Source organism: Pelophylax lessonae, assembly GCF_965119305.1.
Source record: "Pelophylax lessonae genome assembly, chromosome: 3".
Taxonomy (NCBI): Eukaryota; Metazoa; Chordata; class Amphibia; order Anura; family Ranidae; genus Pelophylax; species Pelophylax lessonae.
Window position 1 is genome coordinate 360653002 of NC_138770.1, and position 18999 is coordinate 360672000.

General features: G+C 44.8%; 1 protein-coding gene across 1 annotated transcript in view; it reads right to left on the reverse strand.

The window, feature by feature from the left end:
* The window catches only part of SNAP91 (synaptosome associated protein 91), a 251212-nt gene that overhangs the window by 33014 nt on the left and 199199 nt on the right, over window positions 1-18999 (reverse strand). Inside the window, exons 22-24 of the mRNA XM_082251196.1 lie at window positions 8717-8866; window positions 8171-8201; window positions 7212-7323 (exon numbers count right to left, since the gene is read on the reverse strand). Coding sequence (XP_082107322.1) covers window positions 7212-7323; window positions 8171-8201; window positions 8717-8866 — 293 coding nt within the window. The remainder of the gene's footprint in view (window positions 1-7211; window positions 7324-8170; window positions 8202-8716; window positions 8867-18999) is intronic.

An 18999-nucleotide genomic window follows, 5' to 3' on the forward strand; every position in this document is an offset into this window, starting at 1 on the left:
ATTTATTGGGGACATTGCTGTGGCACTCTGCAATTTATTGGGGACATTGCTGTGGCACTCTGCAATTTATTGGGGGCATTGCTGTGGCACTCTGCAATTTATTGGGGGCATTGCTGTGGCACTCTGCAATTTATTGGGGGCATTGCTGTGGCACTCTGCAATTTATTGGGGGCATTGCTGTGGCACTCTGCAATTTATTGGGGGCATTGCTGTGGCACTCTGCAATTTATTGGGGGCATTGCTGTGGCACTCTGCAATTTATTGGGGGCATTGCTGTGGCACTCTGCAATTTATTGGGGGCATTGCTGTGGCACTCTGCATTTATTGGGGGCATTGCTGTGGCACTCTGCATTTATTGGGGGCATTGCTGTGGCACTCTGCAATTTATTGGGGGCATTGCTGTGGCACTCTGCAATTTATTGGGGGCATTGCTGTGGCACTCTGCAATTTATTGGGGGCATTGCTGTGGCACTCTGCAATTTATTGGGGGCATTGCTGTGGCACTCTGCAATTTATTGGGGGCATTGCTGTGGCACTCTGCAATTTATTGGGGGCATTGCTGTGGCACTCTGCAATTTATTGGGGGCATTGCTGTGGCACTCTGCAATTTATTGGGGGCAATGCTGTGCACTCTGCAATTTATTGGGGGCAATGCTGTGCACTCTGCAATTTATTGGGGGCAATGCTGTGCACTCTGCAATTTATTGGGGGCAATGCTGTGCACTCTGCAATTTATTGGGGGCAATGCTGTGCACTCTGCAATTTATTGGGGGCAATGCTGTGCACTCTGCAATTTATTGGGGGCAATGCTGTGCACTCTGCAATTTATTGGGGGCAATGCTGTGCACTCTGCAATTTATTGGGGGCAATGCTGTGCACTCTGCAATTTATTGGGGGCAATGCTGTGCACTCTGCAATTTATTGGGGGCAATGCTGTGCACTCTGCAATTTATTGGGGGCAATGCTGTGCACTCTGCAATTTATTGGGGGCAATGCTGTGCACTCTGCAATTTATTGGGGGCAATGCTGTGCACTCTGCAATTTATTGGGGGCAATGCTGTGCACTCTGCAATTTATTGGGGGCAATGCTGTGCACTCTGCAATTTATTGGGGGCAATGCTGTGCACTCTGCAATTTATTGGGGGCAATGCTGTGCACTCTGCAATTTATTGGGGGCAATGCTGTGCACTCTGCAATTTATTGGGGGCAATGCTGTGCACTCTGCAATTTATTGGGGGCAATGCTGTGCACTCTGCAATTTATTGGGGGCAATGCTGTGCACTCTGCAATTTATTGGGGGCAATGCTGTGCACTCTGCAATTTATTGGGGGCAATGCTGTGCACTCTGCAATTTATTGGGGGCAATGCTGTGCACTCTGCAATTTATTGGGGGCAATGCTGTGCACTCTGCAATTTATTGGGGGCAATGCTGTGCACTCTGCAATTTATTGGGGGCAATGCTGTGCACTCTGCAATTTATTGGGGGCAATGCTGTGCACTCTGCAATTTATTGGGGGCAATGCTGTGCACTCTGCAATTTATTGGGGGCAATGCTGTGCACTCTGCAATTTATTGGGGGCAATGCTGTGCACTCTGCAATTTATTGGGGGCAATGCTGTGCACTCTGCAATTTATTGGGGGCAATGCTGTGCACTCTGCAATTTATTGGGGGCAATGCTGTGCACTCTGCAATTTATTGGGGGCAATGCTGTGCACTCTGCAATTTATTGGGGGCAATGCTGTGCACTCTGCAATTTATTGGGGGCAATGCTGTGCACTCTGCAATTTATTGGGGGCAATGCTGTGCACTCTGCAATTTATTGGGGGCAATGCTGTGCACTCTGCAATTTATTGGGGGCAATGCTGTGCACTCTGCAATTTATTGGGGGCAATGCTGTGCACTCTGCAATTTATTGGGGGCAATGCTGTGCACTCTGCAATTTATTGGGGGCAATGCTGTGCACTCTGCAATTTATTGGGGGCAATGCTGTGCACTCTGCAATTTATTGGGGGCAATGCTGTGCACTCTGCAATTTATTGGGGGCAATGCTGTGCACTCTGCAATTTATTCGGGGCAATGCTGTGCACTCTGCAATTTATTCGGGGCAATGCTGTGCACTCTGCAATTTATTGGGGGCAATGCTGTGCACTCTGCAATTTATTCGGGGCAATGCTGTGCACTCTGCAATTTATTCGGGGCAATGCTGTGCACTCTGCAATTTATTCGGGGCAATGCTGTGGCACTCTGCAATTTATTGGGGGCAATGCTGTGGCACTCTGCATTTATTGGGGGCAATGCTGTGCACTCTGCAATTTATTGGGGGCAATGCTGTGCACTCTGCAATTTATTGGGGGCAATGCTGTGCACTCTGCAATTTATTGGGGGCAATGCTGTGCACTCTGCAATTTATTGGGGGCAATGCTGTGCACTCTGCAATTTATTGGGGGCAATGCTGTGCACTCTGCAATTTATTGGGGGCAATGCTGTGCACTCTGCAATTTATTCGGGGCAATGCTGTGCACTCTGCAATTTATTCGGGGCAATGCTGTGCACTCTGCAATTTATTCGGGGCAATGCTGTGCACTCTGCAATTTATTCGGGGCAATGCTGTGCACTCTGCAATTTATTCGGGGCAATGCTGTGGCACTCTGCAATTTATTGGGGGCAATGCTGTGGCACTCTGCATTTATTGGGGGCAATGCTGTGCACTCTGCAATTTATTGGGGGCAATGCTGTGCACTCTGCAATTTATTGGGGGCATTGCTGTGCACTCTGCAATTTATTGGGGGCATTGCTGTGGGCACTCACAATTTATTGGGGGCATTGCTGTGCATTCTGCAATTTTTTGGGGGCATTGCTGTGGGCACTCTGCAATTGATTGGGGGCATTGCTGTGGGCACTCTGCAATTGATTGGGGGCATTGCTGTGGCACTCTGCAATTGATTGGGGGCATTGCTGTGGCACTCTGCAATTGATTGGGGGCACGCTGGTCACTCTGCATTGACGTCGCCCCCCCCCCCCCATTGCTCAGTCTAAAGGTTTGCGCTCAGAAATTTTTTTATTTGCTCAGCACAGTAAAAAATTAGAGGGAACATTGCCGCCAGGTACACCCTGATTGCCCGAACCACATCCAAGGAGTGCAAGGCAATCTCTTTAGGGTGTTTAGGCTTAGGAAACAAGGCAGGCAACACAAGGTCTTCATTTAAATGGAAATCAGAAACAACCTTCAGAAGGAAGGATTGGCAGGGACGAAGCACCACTGTCTCTGAACCACCAAATAAGGTGAACAACAAGACAATGCAGCCAACTCAGACACCCTGCGTGCAGAATAGCCATCAAAAAAGGCTACCTTCTGTGTCAAAGTAAGCAGAGGAAGCTCACGAATATCTTCAAAAAGGCAGTTTCTGAAGAACTGACAGCAACAAATTGAGGTCCCACGTAGGCAACGGAGACCTCACCTGGGAAGCCAAGTAGCGGACCCCCTGAACAAAGGTGTGAACCAAGAAATGCATAGCCAACGGGCATTGAAAGATTATCGCCAAGGCCAAAATCTGGCCCTTGATGGTTCCCAAGGCCAAACGCTGATCTACACCTTTTTGGAGAAACTCCAAGATTTGAGTCACCGAAAAAGAATGGAGGGGAGGCCTCCCGAGACTCACACCATGCAATGTATGCCTTCCAGACTCTATAAATCTTACTAGACGTAGATTTTTCCATTTTTAACAGCGTGGGAATCACCATTCAGACACCAGTCTATACGTCAGCACCTGGCTTTCAATAGCCAAACCGTTCAAGCCAGCGACTGTAAAGCAGAACGGAAGATCGGCCCTTGAGCCAGAAGATCTTCACTGAGAGGGAGTCCCCAAGGGACGTCGGCGACCAGCCGTACCATATCTGAGCACCAAGACCGGCGAGGCCAGTCTGGGGCCACTAGGACGACCGGAATCCCTTCTGCCCCGATTCTTTGCAGAAGTTTTAGAGGGGAAATGCGTATATCAGACAGTACTGGCCCCAAGGGGCCACCAAAATCTGTGGCGTCGGCCAGAGGATCCCGTGACCTTGCTACGAACCTCTGTACCTTCTTGGATTTGAGTAGGTGGTGCCCAGACATATGTATTAAGTACTGCACCAACATCCCCATAAAAGTAAAAAAAAGGAGCAAGAAGGGGTATCTTGGGACTTTAACGGTGCAAGGGATTGTCAATATATAAAAAAATGATTCAAAAACACCTTGTGTAAAAAAGATATCAATAAAGTTTTATTATACACATATTTTAAAATGAAAATAGAAACGCAAGTGCAAATTGCACAGACATACAACAGTATATAAGACAGTGGGACCTATATGTCAAAATAGATATTTATACGCTAGATCAGTGGTCCTCAACTCCGGTCCTCAGGGCCCATTAACAGGCCAGATTTTAAGTATTACCTTGGGGAGATGCAGACTAGAGTACTGCAATCACTGAGCAGCAAATTATATCACCTGGGATGTATTTCAGTTATCTTGCAAACCTGGCCTGTTAGTGGGCCCCGTAGGCCAGGGTTGAGGACCACTGCACTAGATGACCGGTTTCGCCAAAACAGGCTTCTTCAGATCCTTTAGCGTGAATGAGGGTCCCTATGTTACAATGAGATATATGTTAATTAATACAGAAACAGAAATTGCTGTATTCATACACCAATTATGACCATTATGAATTGAAATTCATACATGGTTTAAACCAGTTTTTTTCCAGATAGCCATGACAAATACTGAACCAACCTGTGTGATTAAAATATGTAATCAGTTACTCAAAATTAATTGAGTTGAAAACAGGGAAGAGAAATTTGCATCTATTACAGCTCATTACTTACTATGTCCAAAAAAAATATTTGCAATTGCTAAAATGGGAGAGACAAAGAAAGTCTCCAAAATGTCTGCAAAACACCACCAATAGGTCTATTAAGGGAGCCTTTCTCATTTGAACAGCAGCAGCTGCCTGTCTGGGGATGTGGTGTGGAGATTGTGGCTTGTTAATGGTAATTATATCTACAAGAAACCGGATTCCTTGAGGTCTCTTTTTATGGCGGTTTATTTTTGACTTATCTGATGAGATATATATATATATATATATATATATATATATATATATATATATATATATATATATATATATTTTTTTTTTTTTTTTTTTTTTTTTCTTTATCCATTACAGATACTCGGATTTATACATATCTTAGTGGAATTTTGTTTTTCACTACTCGTTCGCCAAACAAACTAGGTGTAACCGGTATCATTTAATTACATCTTTCTATTGCCACATACTCTTCCTCCCCCACCCCTTCCACCAATAATGGCTGCATTAGCTAATCCTTATATGTGGGCATATACCATTTTTCCTTAATGGTTTATTTCTCTTGTTTTTTTATGCCCATCTTTTAGTCATTCTTTTGACAAAGGGACAAATATTGCTTTAACCTAGAATTCAGGTGAAGTTTCCCACACTGATAAAATCAGTGCATCCACCAGTGCCTTTTCGTGCATGGCCATAGTGAAAGAGGAATCATCATCAACCTCAGAATCTGAGGAGACAGAGGATGCAGGTAAAGCAGAGGGGAGCTTTTTGACCATCCTGTTTTGCTGACCAAATCTACCTTGGACACTAATGACTCTAGGACTGTCGTCATAGCAGAGAGAGCGGAATGGTACCTGGAGGGCCCCGCAACCTCAGAGGGGGGGGTCAGGTGGTGACATGCTCCAGGGACTCCATGGATAACCCAGGGACCACACTAGCAAAAATAGAAAAAGCACTGCTAAACCACCCCAAACAGCTGTACAATCGGCACCACAGTTGCTATAGCAGAAAGAGGGAGAGCTGTTTGTACCCACAGGGACTAACCACCACCGACTGAGGTATAAAGCAGAGCGCCAAGCTGCACGCCATGTGGCAATCAGAGAGGAGGCGGAAATCCAGGAAGTAACACTCGAGGCCCACCGCCAAATCACCACTCCATAGGCTTCAAAAACTTAGCTGCAGCTTTAGATCAATGGGATACTACAGGAAAATGGCCGCCGGACTACACAAAAATGACCACCGACATGCAACAACCATCCACGACAAAATGACGGCTCCCAGGACCCCCAGAAATGGATGGTCAGTAAGGAAGTGTCTGGCAGGAGCGCCCACCAGGACCATCTCCCCCCCACCAAAAAAAAAAAACGTGTTTAGCAGCAGGCGGCGCGCCCCCTCCCCTTGGCCCCCCATTACCCGCTCGACACCCCCCAGACAGACATTACATGTATGGCCACTCCTGAGGGGTGGGGAGGGGGGAGCTAGGTGTGGGTAAATGGGTGTGGTCCCAGGGAGACCCCGGCAAATGAGTGGTGATGCTATGCAGGAAGGAGGGGAACCCGGGAGGTCCGACCGTTCCCAGGGAGGGGCCCACGTCCACCCCAAAAGGCCACCAGGGGAAGGGGGGGGACGACACTACATACCACAACATGGAAACCAGGTGGGCATCCCTCCAGGCAGAACACCCCACCATCGGAATGGGGGTGCTGCGGGCCAGAGGTACACTGCTAGGTCGCGGCTGACCTAACATGGAGCTGAGTCTCCTAGACTAGGAGACCATACAGATCTAGGATATCCAGTCCAACGCCCAGTCCGGCAGTTGATTGTAGTGCTTACAGGAACAGAAAATAAAAAAGGAAAAAAATTCCATTAAAAAAGTAAAAATTGTCAGGACCAGAGATCCCAGCTAAGAACTAGGTCCTTACTCCTGACTAAGCAGAGAAAAAAAAAAAAACTGTGCCTATAGCAGGATGTTGGGAGTATATCCCCCTGGGACTGTCCCATAGGCTTGGCAAAGTTTTTTCCTGCCTACTCCTGTAGAGGGCAGCATAACCCAATGGTCAAGTATATTCTGGAGCTGCGTCCGTCAATAAATGAAAGAGAAACTTTTTCTTCTAGAAGAGCGGTGAAGGATTGGAAACTCTCAGGTATGTATTGCTGCCTATATCTCATTGTTCAAGTGACATCCATCTGGTTGTTTTTGTATCTGCGGTCTTAGAAACAAGTTAATGGAGACAAGTCTTCCTACTGCAATCAAAGACAGGAATATGACAAAGTTTCAAACCTTCTACAACTTTACAGGAAACTAAAAAAGGTGCCGTCAAGCAAACTTAGAAACAAAAGCTTTATTAATGCAAATGCTGGACATAAATTACCATAGTAGCGGTTGAGGGGCCACCAGTTGCCCATGTTGCTGGAGCTACCTTTGGCTGCCAGTTGGCACCACCTGTGAGTTTCTTTTCCCCTGCATTCCACTGAAGATCTCCCCTACAGTACAAGAAAATAATGTATGTATTAAGTCCTTTGTCCAAACAGGTTGCTTATGGAAAACTTTTTTTTTTTAATGTTCTTTTCCTTTCTACAAGCAAGAAAACAAATTTTAGGTTGCCCCACCCTCCACTGTTTAGTTCCATCATGCAAGGGAATCTGTCCAATCATATATTACACAATTTGGAGAAAAATGTCTGTACAGAATAAGCAATAGTGTAACTGGTGTGTATCCACATGGCATTGTATAATACAATTGTCATTACTCAGAAAATCAATTGAAACTTGTTTTTCTGGTTTGACTTTGGAATGAATAAAGATTGCAAAAATTTTCAGGATGTTCAGTATTCTTCTTCTGCCATTTAATGAGGTACACGCAAATTACCTTCTCAGTTTCCATTTTTTATGGCAAAGCTATACTTATTTTATCCACTAGTGTAATATGGATTTTATGCAAAGCTGCAGTTCAAACATATATAGAGATTTAAATAACTAAACATTACAGAACAAGTCCAGTTGAATGCAACTACTACTATATTCTGAGTTCTCATTCTGAAAAGATGTCAAAAACAAAGATCACAAACGAGAAATTAAAGAAAAAAAAAAAAAAAAATTATATATATATATATTATATATATATATATATATATATATATATATATATATATATATATATATATATATATATATATATATATATATATATAGCTTTTTTTTTTTTATTACATTACTTTCCCTTAAAGCACTCTTACACTTTAGATCCACATGAATTCATGTTTTAGAATATATATTGGGTACACCAATAATGTTTTGAACTAGATTCGCAAAATATATTTAAAGTACTTACTTTTTAACAGGGGTGGCAGAAATTCCAAGATCTAAAAAAGTAAGAAGTAGATATATTCATCAGGACAGCTGGATGGCTTGTACTATAAATAATTCTGAAATAAATGTTGCTCTGGCCCAATTGTGGGCACATTTTTGACTAGCTGTTGAAAGCGTTAACCGAATAAAAAAAATTATATTTATATATATATATATATATATATATATATATATATATATATATATATATATATATATATATATATATATATATATATATATATATATATATAATGGAGAGCACCAACAGATAAATCTGGTTATCTATGCAAATAACCGGGTGGATCACAAAAACCACCAAACTCTCTATATAATATAAAAGGGGTTACAGCACAGTGGGCACACCTCCAGAGAGTGAGAGGGGGGAAAGGGGGGAAGGGAAGAATGAGAGAGAGAAGGGGAGGGAAGAGCGAGAGAGAGAATGGGAGGGAAGAGTGAGAGAGAAAGAAAGAGAAAAAGACAAAGTGAGAGAGCAGGTATAAAAAAAAAAAAAAAAAATTCTACTTACTACCAACTAAGCTTGCAAGAGAAGAATCTAGGTCACTACCGAGACCTTTGTTGGAGCCACTGACATTATTTGCGGATGTGAGTGGAGATGATGGGGTCTGCGAAGAAGGGGTCATAGTGGGAATAAGAAGATCTCCTAAGCCATCAAATACTAAAGCAGGAAAAAAAACAAAAAAAACAAGAGAAACCTAAATATGTATTTATATTTAATCAAAACAATTCCAGCATTTGGAAAGTATAAATTCATTTGCTTCTAGAAAACACAATTTCAACATTTCCAAATTTACTAAGCTCTAAAAAATAATTTTATTAGCATTACATTTTCTTTCTATACTGCTTTTAGAAAATTATAACATGTGTACATACATATAAATACAGTAGTTCTATACAATATACTCCCACTTCCTGCTATAGGTATTCAGTTTTGTAACAAACAGTGTCAGAATAAAAAAAAGAAAAAAACTCCAAAGGGGCGGTTGCGGTGTCCGTCAATGATCAGAGAAATGGATTTTACGATAAGACAAAAATCCCATTTTCTCTTTCGTTTATTGATGGACACAGCTCCTCATCTTCATGACCGTAGGGACGTCCCAAAGCAGTGTCAAACATGACGGGTGAGAAAAGCAGAACAAACTTCCCCAAGGCTAAACAGCCAACCAGGTAACCTGGAGCTCAGATGAAAAAAAAAAAAGAACAAAGACTTCAAAGAATCAAAGAGGAAAAATCCTCTGAACATCAGCCTGCAAAACTTTGGGGCCAAATGAAGCATCCGCAGATGCCAAGACATCATCTTTATAAAACTTTGTCAATGTGTGTACAGACGACCAAGTGGCCGCCTTGCAAACTTGCATCACTGACACCCGACGACAGAAGGCCCAGGAGGCACTAAGCGCCCAAGCAGAGTGCACCCTGACAGGGAAAGGAGGAACCTAATCCTTCAGAGAATAAGCCTAAACCACAGTCTGATCCATCTGGAAATGGTCACAGCAGAAGCAGCCAGCCCCTTGCGAGGTCCATTTGTGAAGACAAAAAGGGAGTCTGACTCTGTAGCTGTTGGGTACACCCTGATAGTCCGAACCACATCCAGGGAACCCAAGGCAACTTCCTTAGGATGCTTCGGACACAGGGAGGGCAACACAATGTCCTCATTCAGAAGAAATTCGGAGACGACCATTGGAAGGAATGGCGGACATGGTCGAAGAACCACCTTATCCCTGTGAACCACTAGATAAGGTGAACAAGACAGCTCACACACCCTGCACTTAGAATAGCCACCAAAAAGGCCACCTTCTCAGACAACGTAAGCAGGGGAATCTCCCGAATATTCTCAAAGGGAGGTTTCTGAAGAACTGACAACACCGGTCCCGCGGCGGCAATGGTGACAGCACTGGGGGAGCCAAGTGTCTCACTCCCTTGAGGAAGGTACACACCAAGGAGTGTGTGGCCAATGGATGTTGAAAGAAAATCATCAAGGCCAAAACCTGGCCCTTGATGGTACTCAGTACACTACCTGGAGGAAAGTCAATATCAGAGTCAACGAAAAGGAACGAGAGTAAACCCCAAGAGACTCACACCACACTATGTACGTCTTTTAAGTACGATGGTAAATCTTCCTGGAAGAAGGTTTTCTAGATTTTAAAAGCATAGGTATCACCGATTCAGACAACCCTCTATCCTTCAGCACATGACTTTCACCAGCCAAGCCCTTAAAGCCAGCGACTTTAAAGCAGGATGGAAGATCGGTCCTTGAGACAACAGATCTTCCCTGAGAGTGAGTCTCCAAGGAGCATCGGCAACTAGCCTTACCAGATTGGCGTACCAAAACCAATCTGGAGCCACTAGGATGATCGGAATTCCTTCTACCTCGATCCTCCGAAGGAGGCTTGGCAGAAGTTTGAGAGGAGGAAAGGCGTATATCAGACGATATTGACTCCAGGGATCCACTAAGGGGTCTGTGGCGTTGGCTAGAGGATCCCGAGACCATGCCACAAACCTCTGTACTTTCCTGTTGAGGCGAGAGGCCAACAGATTCACCTCGGGAGTTCCCCACCGGAGAAACAACTGACGGAACACTTCTGGATGAAGGGACCATTCTCCTTGATCTAACGCCTGTCAACTGGGATAGTCCGCCTGCCAATTATCCACTCCTCGAATGTGCACAGCAGAGATGACTGGAACAAACCATTCTGCCCACCTTAGAATGCCGGCTACTTTCTGGGCCGCCAGGACACTTCTTGTGTCCCCTTGGTGATTAACGTAGGCCATGGCATTGTCTGATTTAATCCGTACCGAACACCCCTGGAGACGATTTGTCCAATGATCCAGACAAAGCCTGATCGCTCGGAGCTCCAGTACACTGATCGGTAGTCTGAACTCTTGAGGTCCAGAGTCCAGACACCTTGAACACACTCCGTGCCAAAGACACCTCCCCACCCGGATAGGCTGGCATCTGTGGTGACAACCGTCCAATACAGGGGAAGAAAGGATTTTCACTGAAGAGCCAGGGACCGAAGCCACCAAACCAGGAACCCCCTATTGCTCCAGCTCAACAAGATCAGATTGTCCAGAGACTGAGGATCCTTGTTCAATTTCACCAGAATCTCCTTTTGTGAAGATCTCATGTGGAACTGTGCAAACAGGGCCACCTCGAAGGTAGACACCATCAGGCCCAGCACCCGCATGGAGGTCCGAAGAGAAGACAGTCTGCTGGACAGCAGAAGCCGGACTCCCCTCCAGCAACTTCTGAACTTTTGCCAGAGGTAGAAACACTCTGGCCAAGTCCAGAGTCAGTCACACACATTCTAGGCTCGTGGACAGGACCAGAGCAAACTTCTGAAGATTCAGAATCCAACCGAACTCCCTCAGCGTTTGTAGACTGATCTCCTAGTTGGCCAACGGAGCAGACAAAGACTTTGCTCACAAAGGCAGATCATCCAGGTACCCAAAGATAGCAATCCCCCTGCTGACGCAGTAATGCTAGAACCAGAGCCAACACTTTTGTGAATATCCGAGGTGTGAAGGTGAGACCATAGGGTAATGCCACAAACTGATAGTGCTCCTCATTCCTTGAAGTAACAAGTCTTGCACTGCCCCATAGAGATCCTGTAAGTGTAAGCGATCTGGGGATAAGTGCAGGTTGTAGCCGGACTGAATGACTTGCAGTGGTCCTCAACCCTGGCCTACAGGGCCCACTAACAGGCCAGATTTTCAAGATAACTGAAATACATCCCAGGTGATCTCATTTGCTGCTCAGTGATTGCAGTACTCTAGTCTGCATCTCCCCAAGGTAATACCTAAAATCTGGCCTGTTAGTGGGCCCTGTAGGCCAGGGTTGAGGACCACTGACTTAGTGGACCCAATTGTCCTGAATTAGGAAGGTCCACAGGTCCAGAAACCAATGAAGACATCCCCCCCACCCCAGATACGGATGAGGGCTCCCCTTCATGCAGAGGATTTTTTGTCCGCAGTCCTGGCAGACCCCGCTCTTGGTTTGCCCGACCAAGACTTTTTGGAACCCCCTATTGAAGTCCCAGAAGGTTTTAGACCCCTTTTCTTGAGATCCAGAGGGAGGACAGGGCAGCTTGTGAACAAACAGAAAAGGAAGGACCCCTTCTGCGATGGGACTCATTACCCTTGGAAGCCTGAGGAAGAAGAGTACTCTTTCCCCTTGTGAGGCCTTTGAGGTCATTCAAGGAAGCTCCAAAACCAGCGATTCCCCCACAAATTAAAGATCAGACAAGATCTTCTTAGAAGCCTGGTCCGCAGACCAGCACTTCAGCCAGATAATGCGCCGCAAGACCACTGCTGAGAGTCAAGAAATTAGGGGAGCTGCATCCAATGAGGCTTCACAGACGAACTGTAGCCTTGGTCCAACTGATCCACCAGCTCTACAAACTCAGGAGGGAGCCGTTTCTCCTCCAGTTCCCGGCATAAAACCTTTGCCCATTCAGTCATAGCTTGTGACACCAGGGTGATGGTAAACGCCTAAATGCCGACCCAGCCACAGTGAACATATGGAGGTCAAGGCCTCTGACCACCTATCAGTCGGATTAGAGACTCTCTTCTACCGCTATGACAGTGACTTTATTCAACCAGGAAACAGGGGAGTCCATTACAAGAAGTACCATGTGTTTTTTTTTTAAGGAGGGACTCCTCATAACGGTACTGCATTGCAAAGCGCTTAGGGATCGCAAAAGGTGCATTTTGGTAACCCCCACTATTTTGAGACAATATCGTCAAACAAGGCAGGAAAGGGGAAAACCTCTCGCCGCTTTGGCGGACTTGTGGGTGCCAAAGGTAACCTGCGCCTCTGATGCTGTGTTATAGTCGGCTAGAGCAGTGGTCCTCAACCCTGGTCCTCAGGGCCCACTAACAGGCCAGGTTTGCAAGATAACTGAAATACATCCCAGGTGATATAATTTGCTGCTCAGTGATTGCAGTACTCTAGTCTGCATCTCCCCAAGGTAATACTTAAAATCTGGCCTGTTAGTGGGCCCTGAGGACCGGAGTTGAGGACCACTGGGCTAGAGGAACAGAAGAATCATCTTCACTATCTGAGCGTGCAGGGTGTGTAGACGCAGACCCCGAAGGGTAACTAGCATCTGCAGCGGCCCAATCAGACTCTGGATCTGACGAGACAGAGGAAGAAGGTGAAGGCGGGGGACGCTTTTTGGTAGCCTTTTTGCCCAGGACCAAATACACTTTTTACACCAGGGACTCCCAAGACTGCCATCAGTGCAGCCAGATGTGGGGCCCTGGAGGGCCCGGCAGCCTCTGAGAGGGGATCAGGTGGTGAGACATGTTTCAGAGACTCCATGAATGGAGAAGGGGAATCCACACAACCAAGTGTAAAAACACTGCAAGGGACACCCCCACCGCGCTGTTAGTACCAGGGCCAGAAAAAAATTATCCCAACAGGGAGGAGGGTCCTGGCAGGTTCCCCCACCAGGCCAATCCCCCCTCAAGGAGCGATTGCTCACCATGCAGCACCCCATTTAACCCAAGTAAGGTATGTCCGTCCCGGGGGGGGGGGTAGAGGGGTGTGTGTGAGCAGATGGAGGGCACAGGCTACAATAGACCATGGGGGGGGGGGGGAGAGGAGATGCGATTGGGAAGGAGGGGAACTCAGGGTTTCGACCATCCCAGGGAGGGGCCTATGTTCACCCCAAAACCTGTCAGGGGTAGAGGGGGTACAGGTACTTACAACAGCAGGAACAGGGTGGGCACTGCTTTGGACAGGACACCGCTCCACTGTAATGGGGTGCTGTCAGCCAGGAGGAAACACTGTGTATCAGGCTGAAGCCAGTTCGTATGCACCCTCGTGATACATTTATCTCGCAGGCCAGCCCCCGCCTTGTGGGGCTATGTCCCAGCCAACCTAGTGTGGAGCTGCGGTCTGAACGCGCTCACTGGATGAACTGGGGGGACCCTATTACCCAGTTTGTCGCCCACTTTGGCAGTTGAGAAAAGATTCTCACAGGAACAAAATAAAAAAAAAGGAGGAAAAAATGTCATTTAAAAAACAAAAAAAAAAAAAAAAGGCTTGGACCAGAGATCACAGCAAGGAACCAGGTCCTGAATAGGAAGAAAAAAAACTGAATACCTATAGTAGGAAGTGGGAGTATACCCCCAGGGACTGCCCCATAGGTGTGCTCAAGCTTTTCTCGGTCTAGTATCCTACTCCTGTAGGGGGCAGTATAACCCTACGGTCATGAAGATGAAGAGCTGTGTGTCAATGAACGAAAGAGAAATGGCTTTATACATTACTATAAAACCCAACGTCCGGTTTCTTGTAAATTTAGTTTGTTTGGACCAAGTTGGTCCAAACAAACTTTTTCCTTCACTAAGAGATGTGCCCACTATGAATGCTGTATAAACTGCATGTAGCATCAGCTACATACAGTATATAAAACGCTGTGTTACGGCAGCAGTATGGGGACTTCCTATCCTGCTCTCTGAACAGAACTGAGTTGGGCCGAGTGCTGCTCAGCCATTCACAGAAAACATTGCATTTCATCAATGAAGACAAGGCTTCCTCTGATTGGCATAAGTGGATTTTATATCATCTGCCTGCCTGTCAACCTCAGCCAGTCGGAGGAAGCAATTGATGAAATACCAGGATTCCTGTGAATAGCTGAGCAGCGCTCAGCCACACTTGATTTTTTTCTAGGAACGAGACGGCAGTCCCCATACCACTGTCGGAACACAGCATTGTATACTGTAAGTAGCTGATGCTGCATACAGTGTATACAGCTCTGACAGCAAGGTGCTGTTAAGTGAATGGAATTCTTTGGACAAGCTTGGCATATTGAAATATTTAAAATCACAAGAAACGTTGCATTGTTTGTTCACCTTTTCAGAAAAAAAATAAAAAAAAAGGTAAACTAAAAACGTACACCCTCCCCACATACCTGGCCCCTGCTGCACTTGCCTCAGTGGGTGTGGAGCTGTCTTTTCCCATGCAGCCGTGTAGCAGTCAGGAGATTTGAAATCCCTGCTCTTCTCCCTCTTCTCTGTGCACTACTTCTGAGACGGATCAGAGCGATTCTGATTGGTCAACATCGGCACAGGGCATCAAACTGAGCTATCCTGGAAGCGCTGCACAGAGAAGAGGGAGAAGAGCAGGAATTTCAAATCCAGTTACACCGGCTGTGTGGGCACTGACAGCCCATCGCTGATGGGGGGTGGAGAAGGTGTACAGTTTTAGTTCCTTTTTTTCTGAAAAAGTGAAATAACCCTAAATATTTCTCAGCCATATTAGGCTACTTCTGTCCTCCTATTCGTTCTATAAGCTTTTCTAACCTGTAAGAGGATATTCTTTAAGAAAAAACGTATTTGATTTCCAAACAGAGGAATATATAGTGCACTGTGGGGTATAAAATACAGTATGTCTTTGCAGTGTAGATGAGGCATTCTAACAAGACATGCAGCAGCATAGCACAGGACATTGGTTCGGTTTTCCAGGGATGCACTACAGGTTGCTTATCTACAGGTTTAAAATAAAAAAACTCACCAAAGAAATATTGCGGCACAGCCCAGCATGGAAAATGTCAAAAATGACAAAACAAATGGACAAATAAAACAACAGCACATAGGTACCTAAAGCAGTTAGAGCAAGTACAGAAAAGCTTAGCATTTATGTGCAGTGCACTGCCCTATCTGCAACATGCATAGAATATTGGAAATACTATATAGAGTGCTTTGTGATATGTGAATTAAGTATGTAGTCATGCAAATACAATGCTTATGTCTACTCTGGGTCCTATTGTGCATAAATAGGAGTAATCAACCAACATTTCTAGTAATGCACTATATATTAAAAACGTCATTCAATAAGAGTATATCTAGAGAGCAGTGATCAATTACAAACTACAACATATTTCATGAAAGCTACACCAAGCAACAGAAAATGGCTGAACAGATATGCTTGTAATTCAAATCTAATCTGAGCTACAGTATAACTAAATGGTGGCAATATCAGTCAGTAAGATGAACAGATGTAACACCAAGAACAATGGGTAAACATTTTACTGTCCTTCAATATATACAAATATAACCTAATTGTTTGCCATATAGGTTAATAAATTTGACTGACAGAGAGACAGTTGTCCATCCTTAAAGCGGAAGTCCAGCCTAGTACCTTAAATTCTCCCCTGCAATCATCATTGTAGGCGGAGCATTGAAATAGTGCAGGTACGTTTTCGAGGTCGCTGATTTTCAAATAGATGGGAACAGGAGCCATTGAAATCAATGGGCTGTGACTTGTCATGCGACTGTGTCCAAAGTTACATGACAAGTTGCATTAGTGGAAACAGACTTAGTTTGGTTGCGGTACTATGATCATTGTGGACTGTGAGCTCAGACCGCAGAGCACTTTCAGCTACACTTACAGACCACCCCACCCCCCTGCTCGGCGGGGATCGGCAGATCGATCCCCGCTGAGAAAAACAGTACGCCGGGCAGAAAGCCTGTGTGAAAGGACCCTATGAAGACAGGAGATCATATTCCGTGAAAGATAGGAGGGAGGGGGGTGAGGCTGGGCAGGTCTAGACATGTCTAAGAAAGACCGACAACCTTTTCAGGAACTGAAAGACAGCTTCGCAAATTCAGATAAAGGGAAATGGCATTGACAGTGAAGAACAGGAAGAAGTGGTTTGTCTAGTTTGATAAGACTTTCTAAGCTACACAAGCAGCTAGCCAGAAAACAAATGATTTCAAAGAGAAAAATGTCATTTTTGACTGGAGTTTCCCTTTAACTATAGGATAGGTAGCCATAAACGAATAATGGGCATACAATTAAGTAAGATAGATGTATATTTCACCGGGAACAATTGGCAGCAAGTCCGCTGCCTATTCTTAAACCTACAGAAATTGGTCATAACCATCTGTATGACTCAGGGGACATGAACAGTAGGACACTACATGGAAATTAATGCACCAGGCCTCTTCTATACAGGGATTTTCCAACAAGTGGGATTTTCCTTATGTTATGCCTTTCCAACAGTTGCAAGAATTCATTATAGCTTCATAAATAAGCCTTGTACAGATAAACCTTTGATTTTATAAGCAGAACTTTAATCCTCTGAAGCATGGTAAGAGGCAAAGTTATTATATGCTTGGCTCTAAATTTAGGAGCTTCTTCCTGCCTCTGACTTTTCTTTGGGATTTGTAATGTAGAGGTATTTCTAGTGCCGTCTTGTCTCACTTTAAATCTTAAGTAATCTTTCTGATCATCACAGTATACTGAGTAGCATAGGCAATGTAGGAGATGACAAAGTTGAAGGAGACCAAAACTGGTGCAAAGAAAACCTTCCCTTCTGTCGGCCACAATACAATAATAATGGTTGTATACAGAGTACCACAATGAAATGAAACCACTGCACTTCTCACAAAACACATTTAAAACTGTATTTAAAACTGTACATGTCATATGGCTCACTAAACCCTGGGAAGGATTTGCAGAAAGACTGAAAAGCATTGACAGTGGATAGGACATGTCATTCTAAACACTTATCTTTTAAGTCATTACTTTATTATAGAATTTATTAAATCTCATATAAAAAGGGGTTCAGGTGGCATGTCTGCCATTAATTCAACTTTAAAGACTTAAAACACAATCCACAATTTGATACACAGTTGAAATGCATATATGGGAACCGTTTAACTGCTGCAAAAGGTTGGTGATTATGTCACACCTGCCTTGTGATCAGGGCCATGGATAAGGGAGTACAACCCTACCGAGCTGGCCACATCAGCTCCACAGCTGGGCCTGGGCAGCATGACAGTTCATTACGGCATTAAAACAATAGAGCTGGTTAAACTTCACCCCTGCTCCCACTTCTTTGGGGTTGTAATTACATTTTCCTGGGCCCCATCAGGGCAACAGTGGGGCCAGGAGGTGAGCGTATCTTCATTTTCGGGGTGCCGATACTCAATTACTTCCAGCCAGCAGAGTGATGCTATGATTTTTCACCTGGATCCCATCTCCAGTCCTGACAGGGACCAACAGGAGGAGAGCGTGGCTGAAATAGTCACAGTTAAGTGGAGAACAAAGAATCCTCGCCGTGTCTTATTATATATCACACAGCATGGCAGGTTATCAGCATTATGATAATCACACTGGCAGCACAGTAAGCAGGTGTTCAGTCATGGCTCTGTGTCACATTGCTTTTGGATTCTAACAGTCTGTTATGGCTGTATTGTGTTAAAAGTCAACTTTGCTAAAGTCCGTATCCAACATCCATGTGACACAGAGCTATGATAGAGCACCTGCTTGCTGTGCTGCCTGTGTGTGAACATGTGCAGCAGAGCTGCATTTTTACCCCACCCCCCAAACCAGTCCCCTTTAACTACTTCCCATCCAGCAAGAAGCCACTGGATTACGGTTACAGGCAGTGGAATGGGGGGCCCACTACAGCCTTTAAAGCCTTTAAGATGTGACCAGTAGTATCTGGTTCCTGGGACTCAGTAAGAGGGATGGATGGTGTCACTGTGTGACGTCAAACTAGAAGTGACAAGGAAGAACAAATTGGGTAATGGGACTTTTAAGGTGCTGATAAATTATTAAATAATGGAGAAAAAAATCATTTTCTGTAAAAACATTTGGACATATTTTATTCAAGACAATGGTACAAACATGAACATGAATTATTTTAAAACATATAAAAGAAGAGAGAAAGCACTTGATTATGTCTGCTCAACATGTTTCACCATCTTGTAATGGCTTCTTCAGGAGACTGACGAACATCTTTCACAAGTTAGCATTCTAGATTTGATAAGAAATAT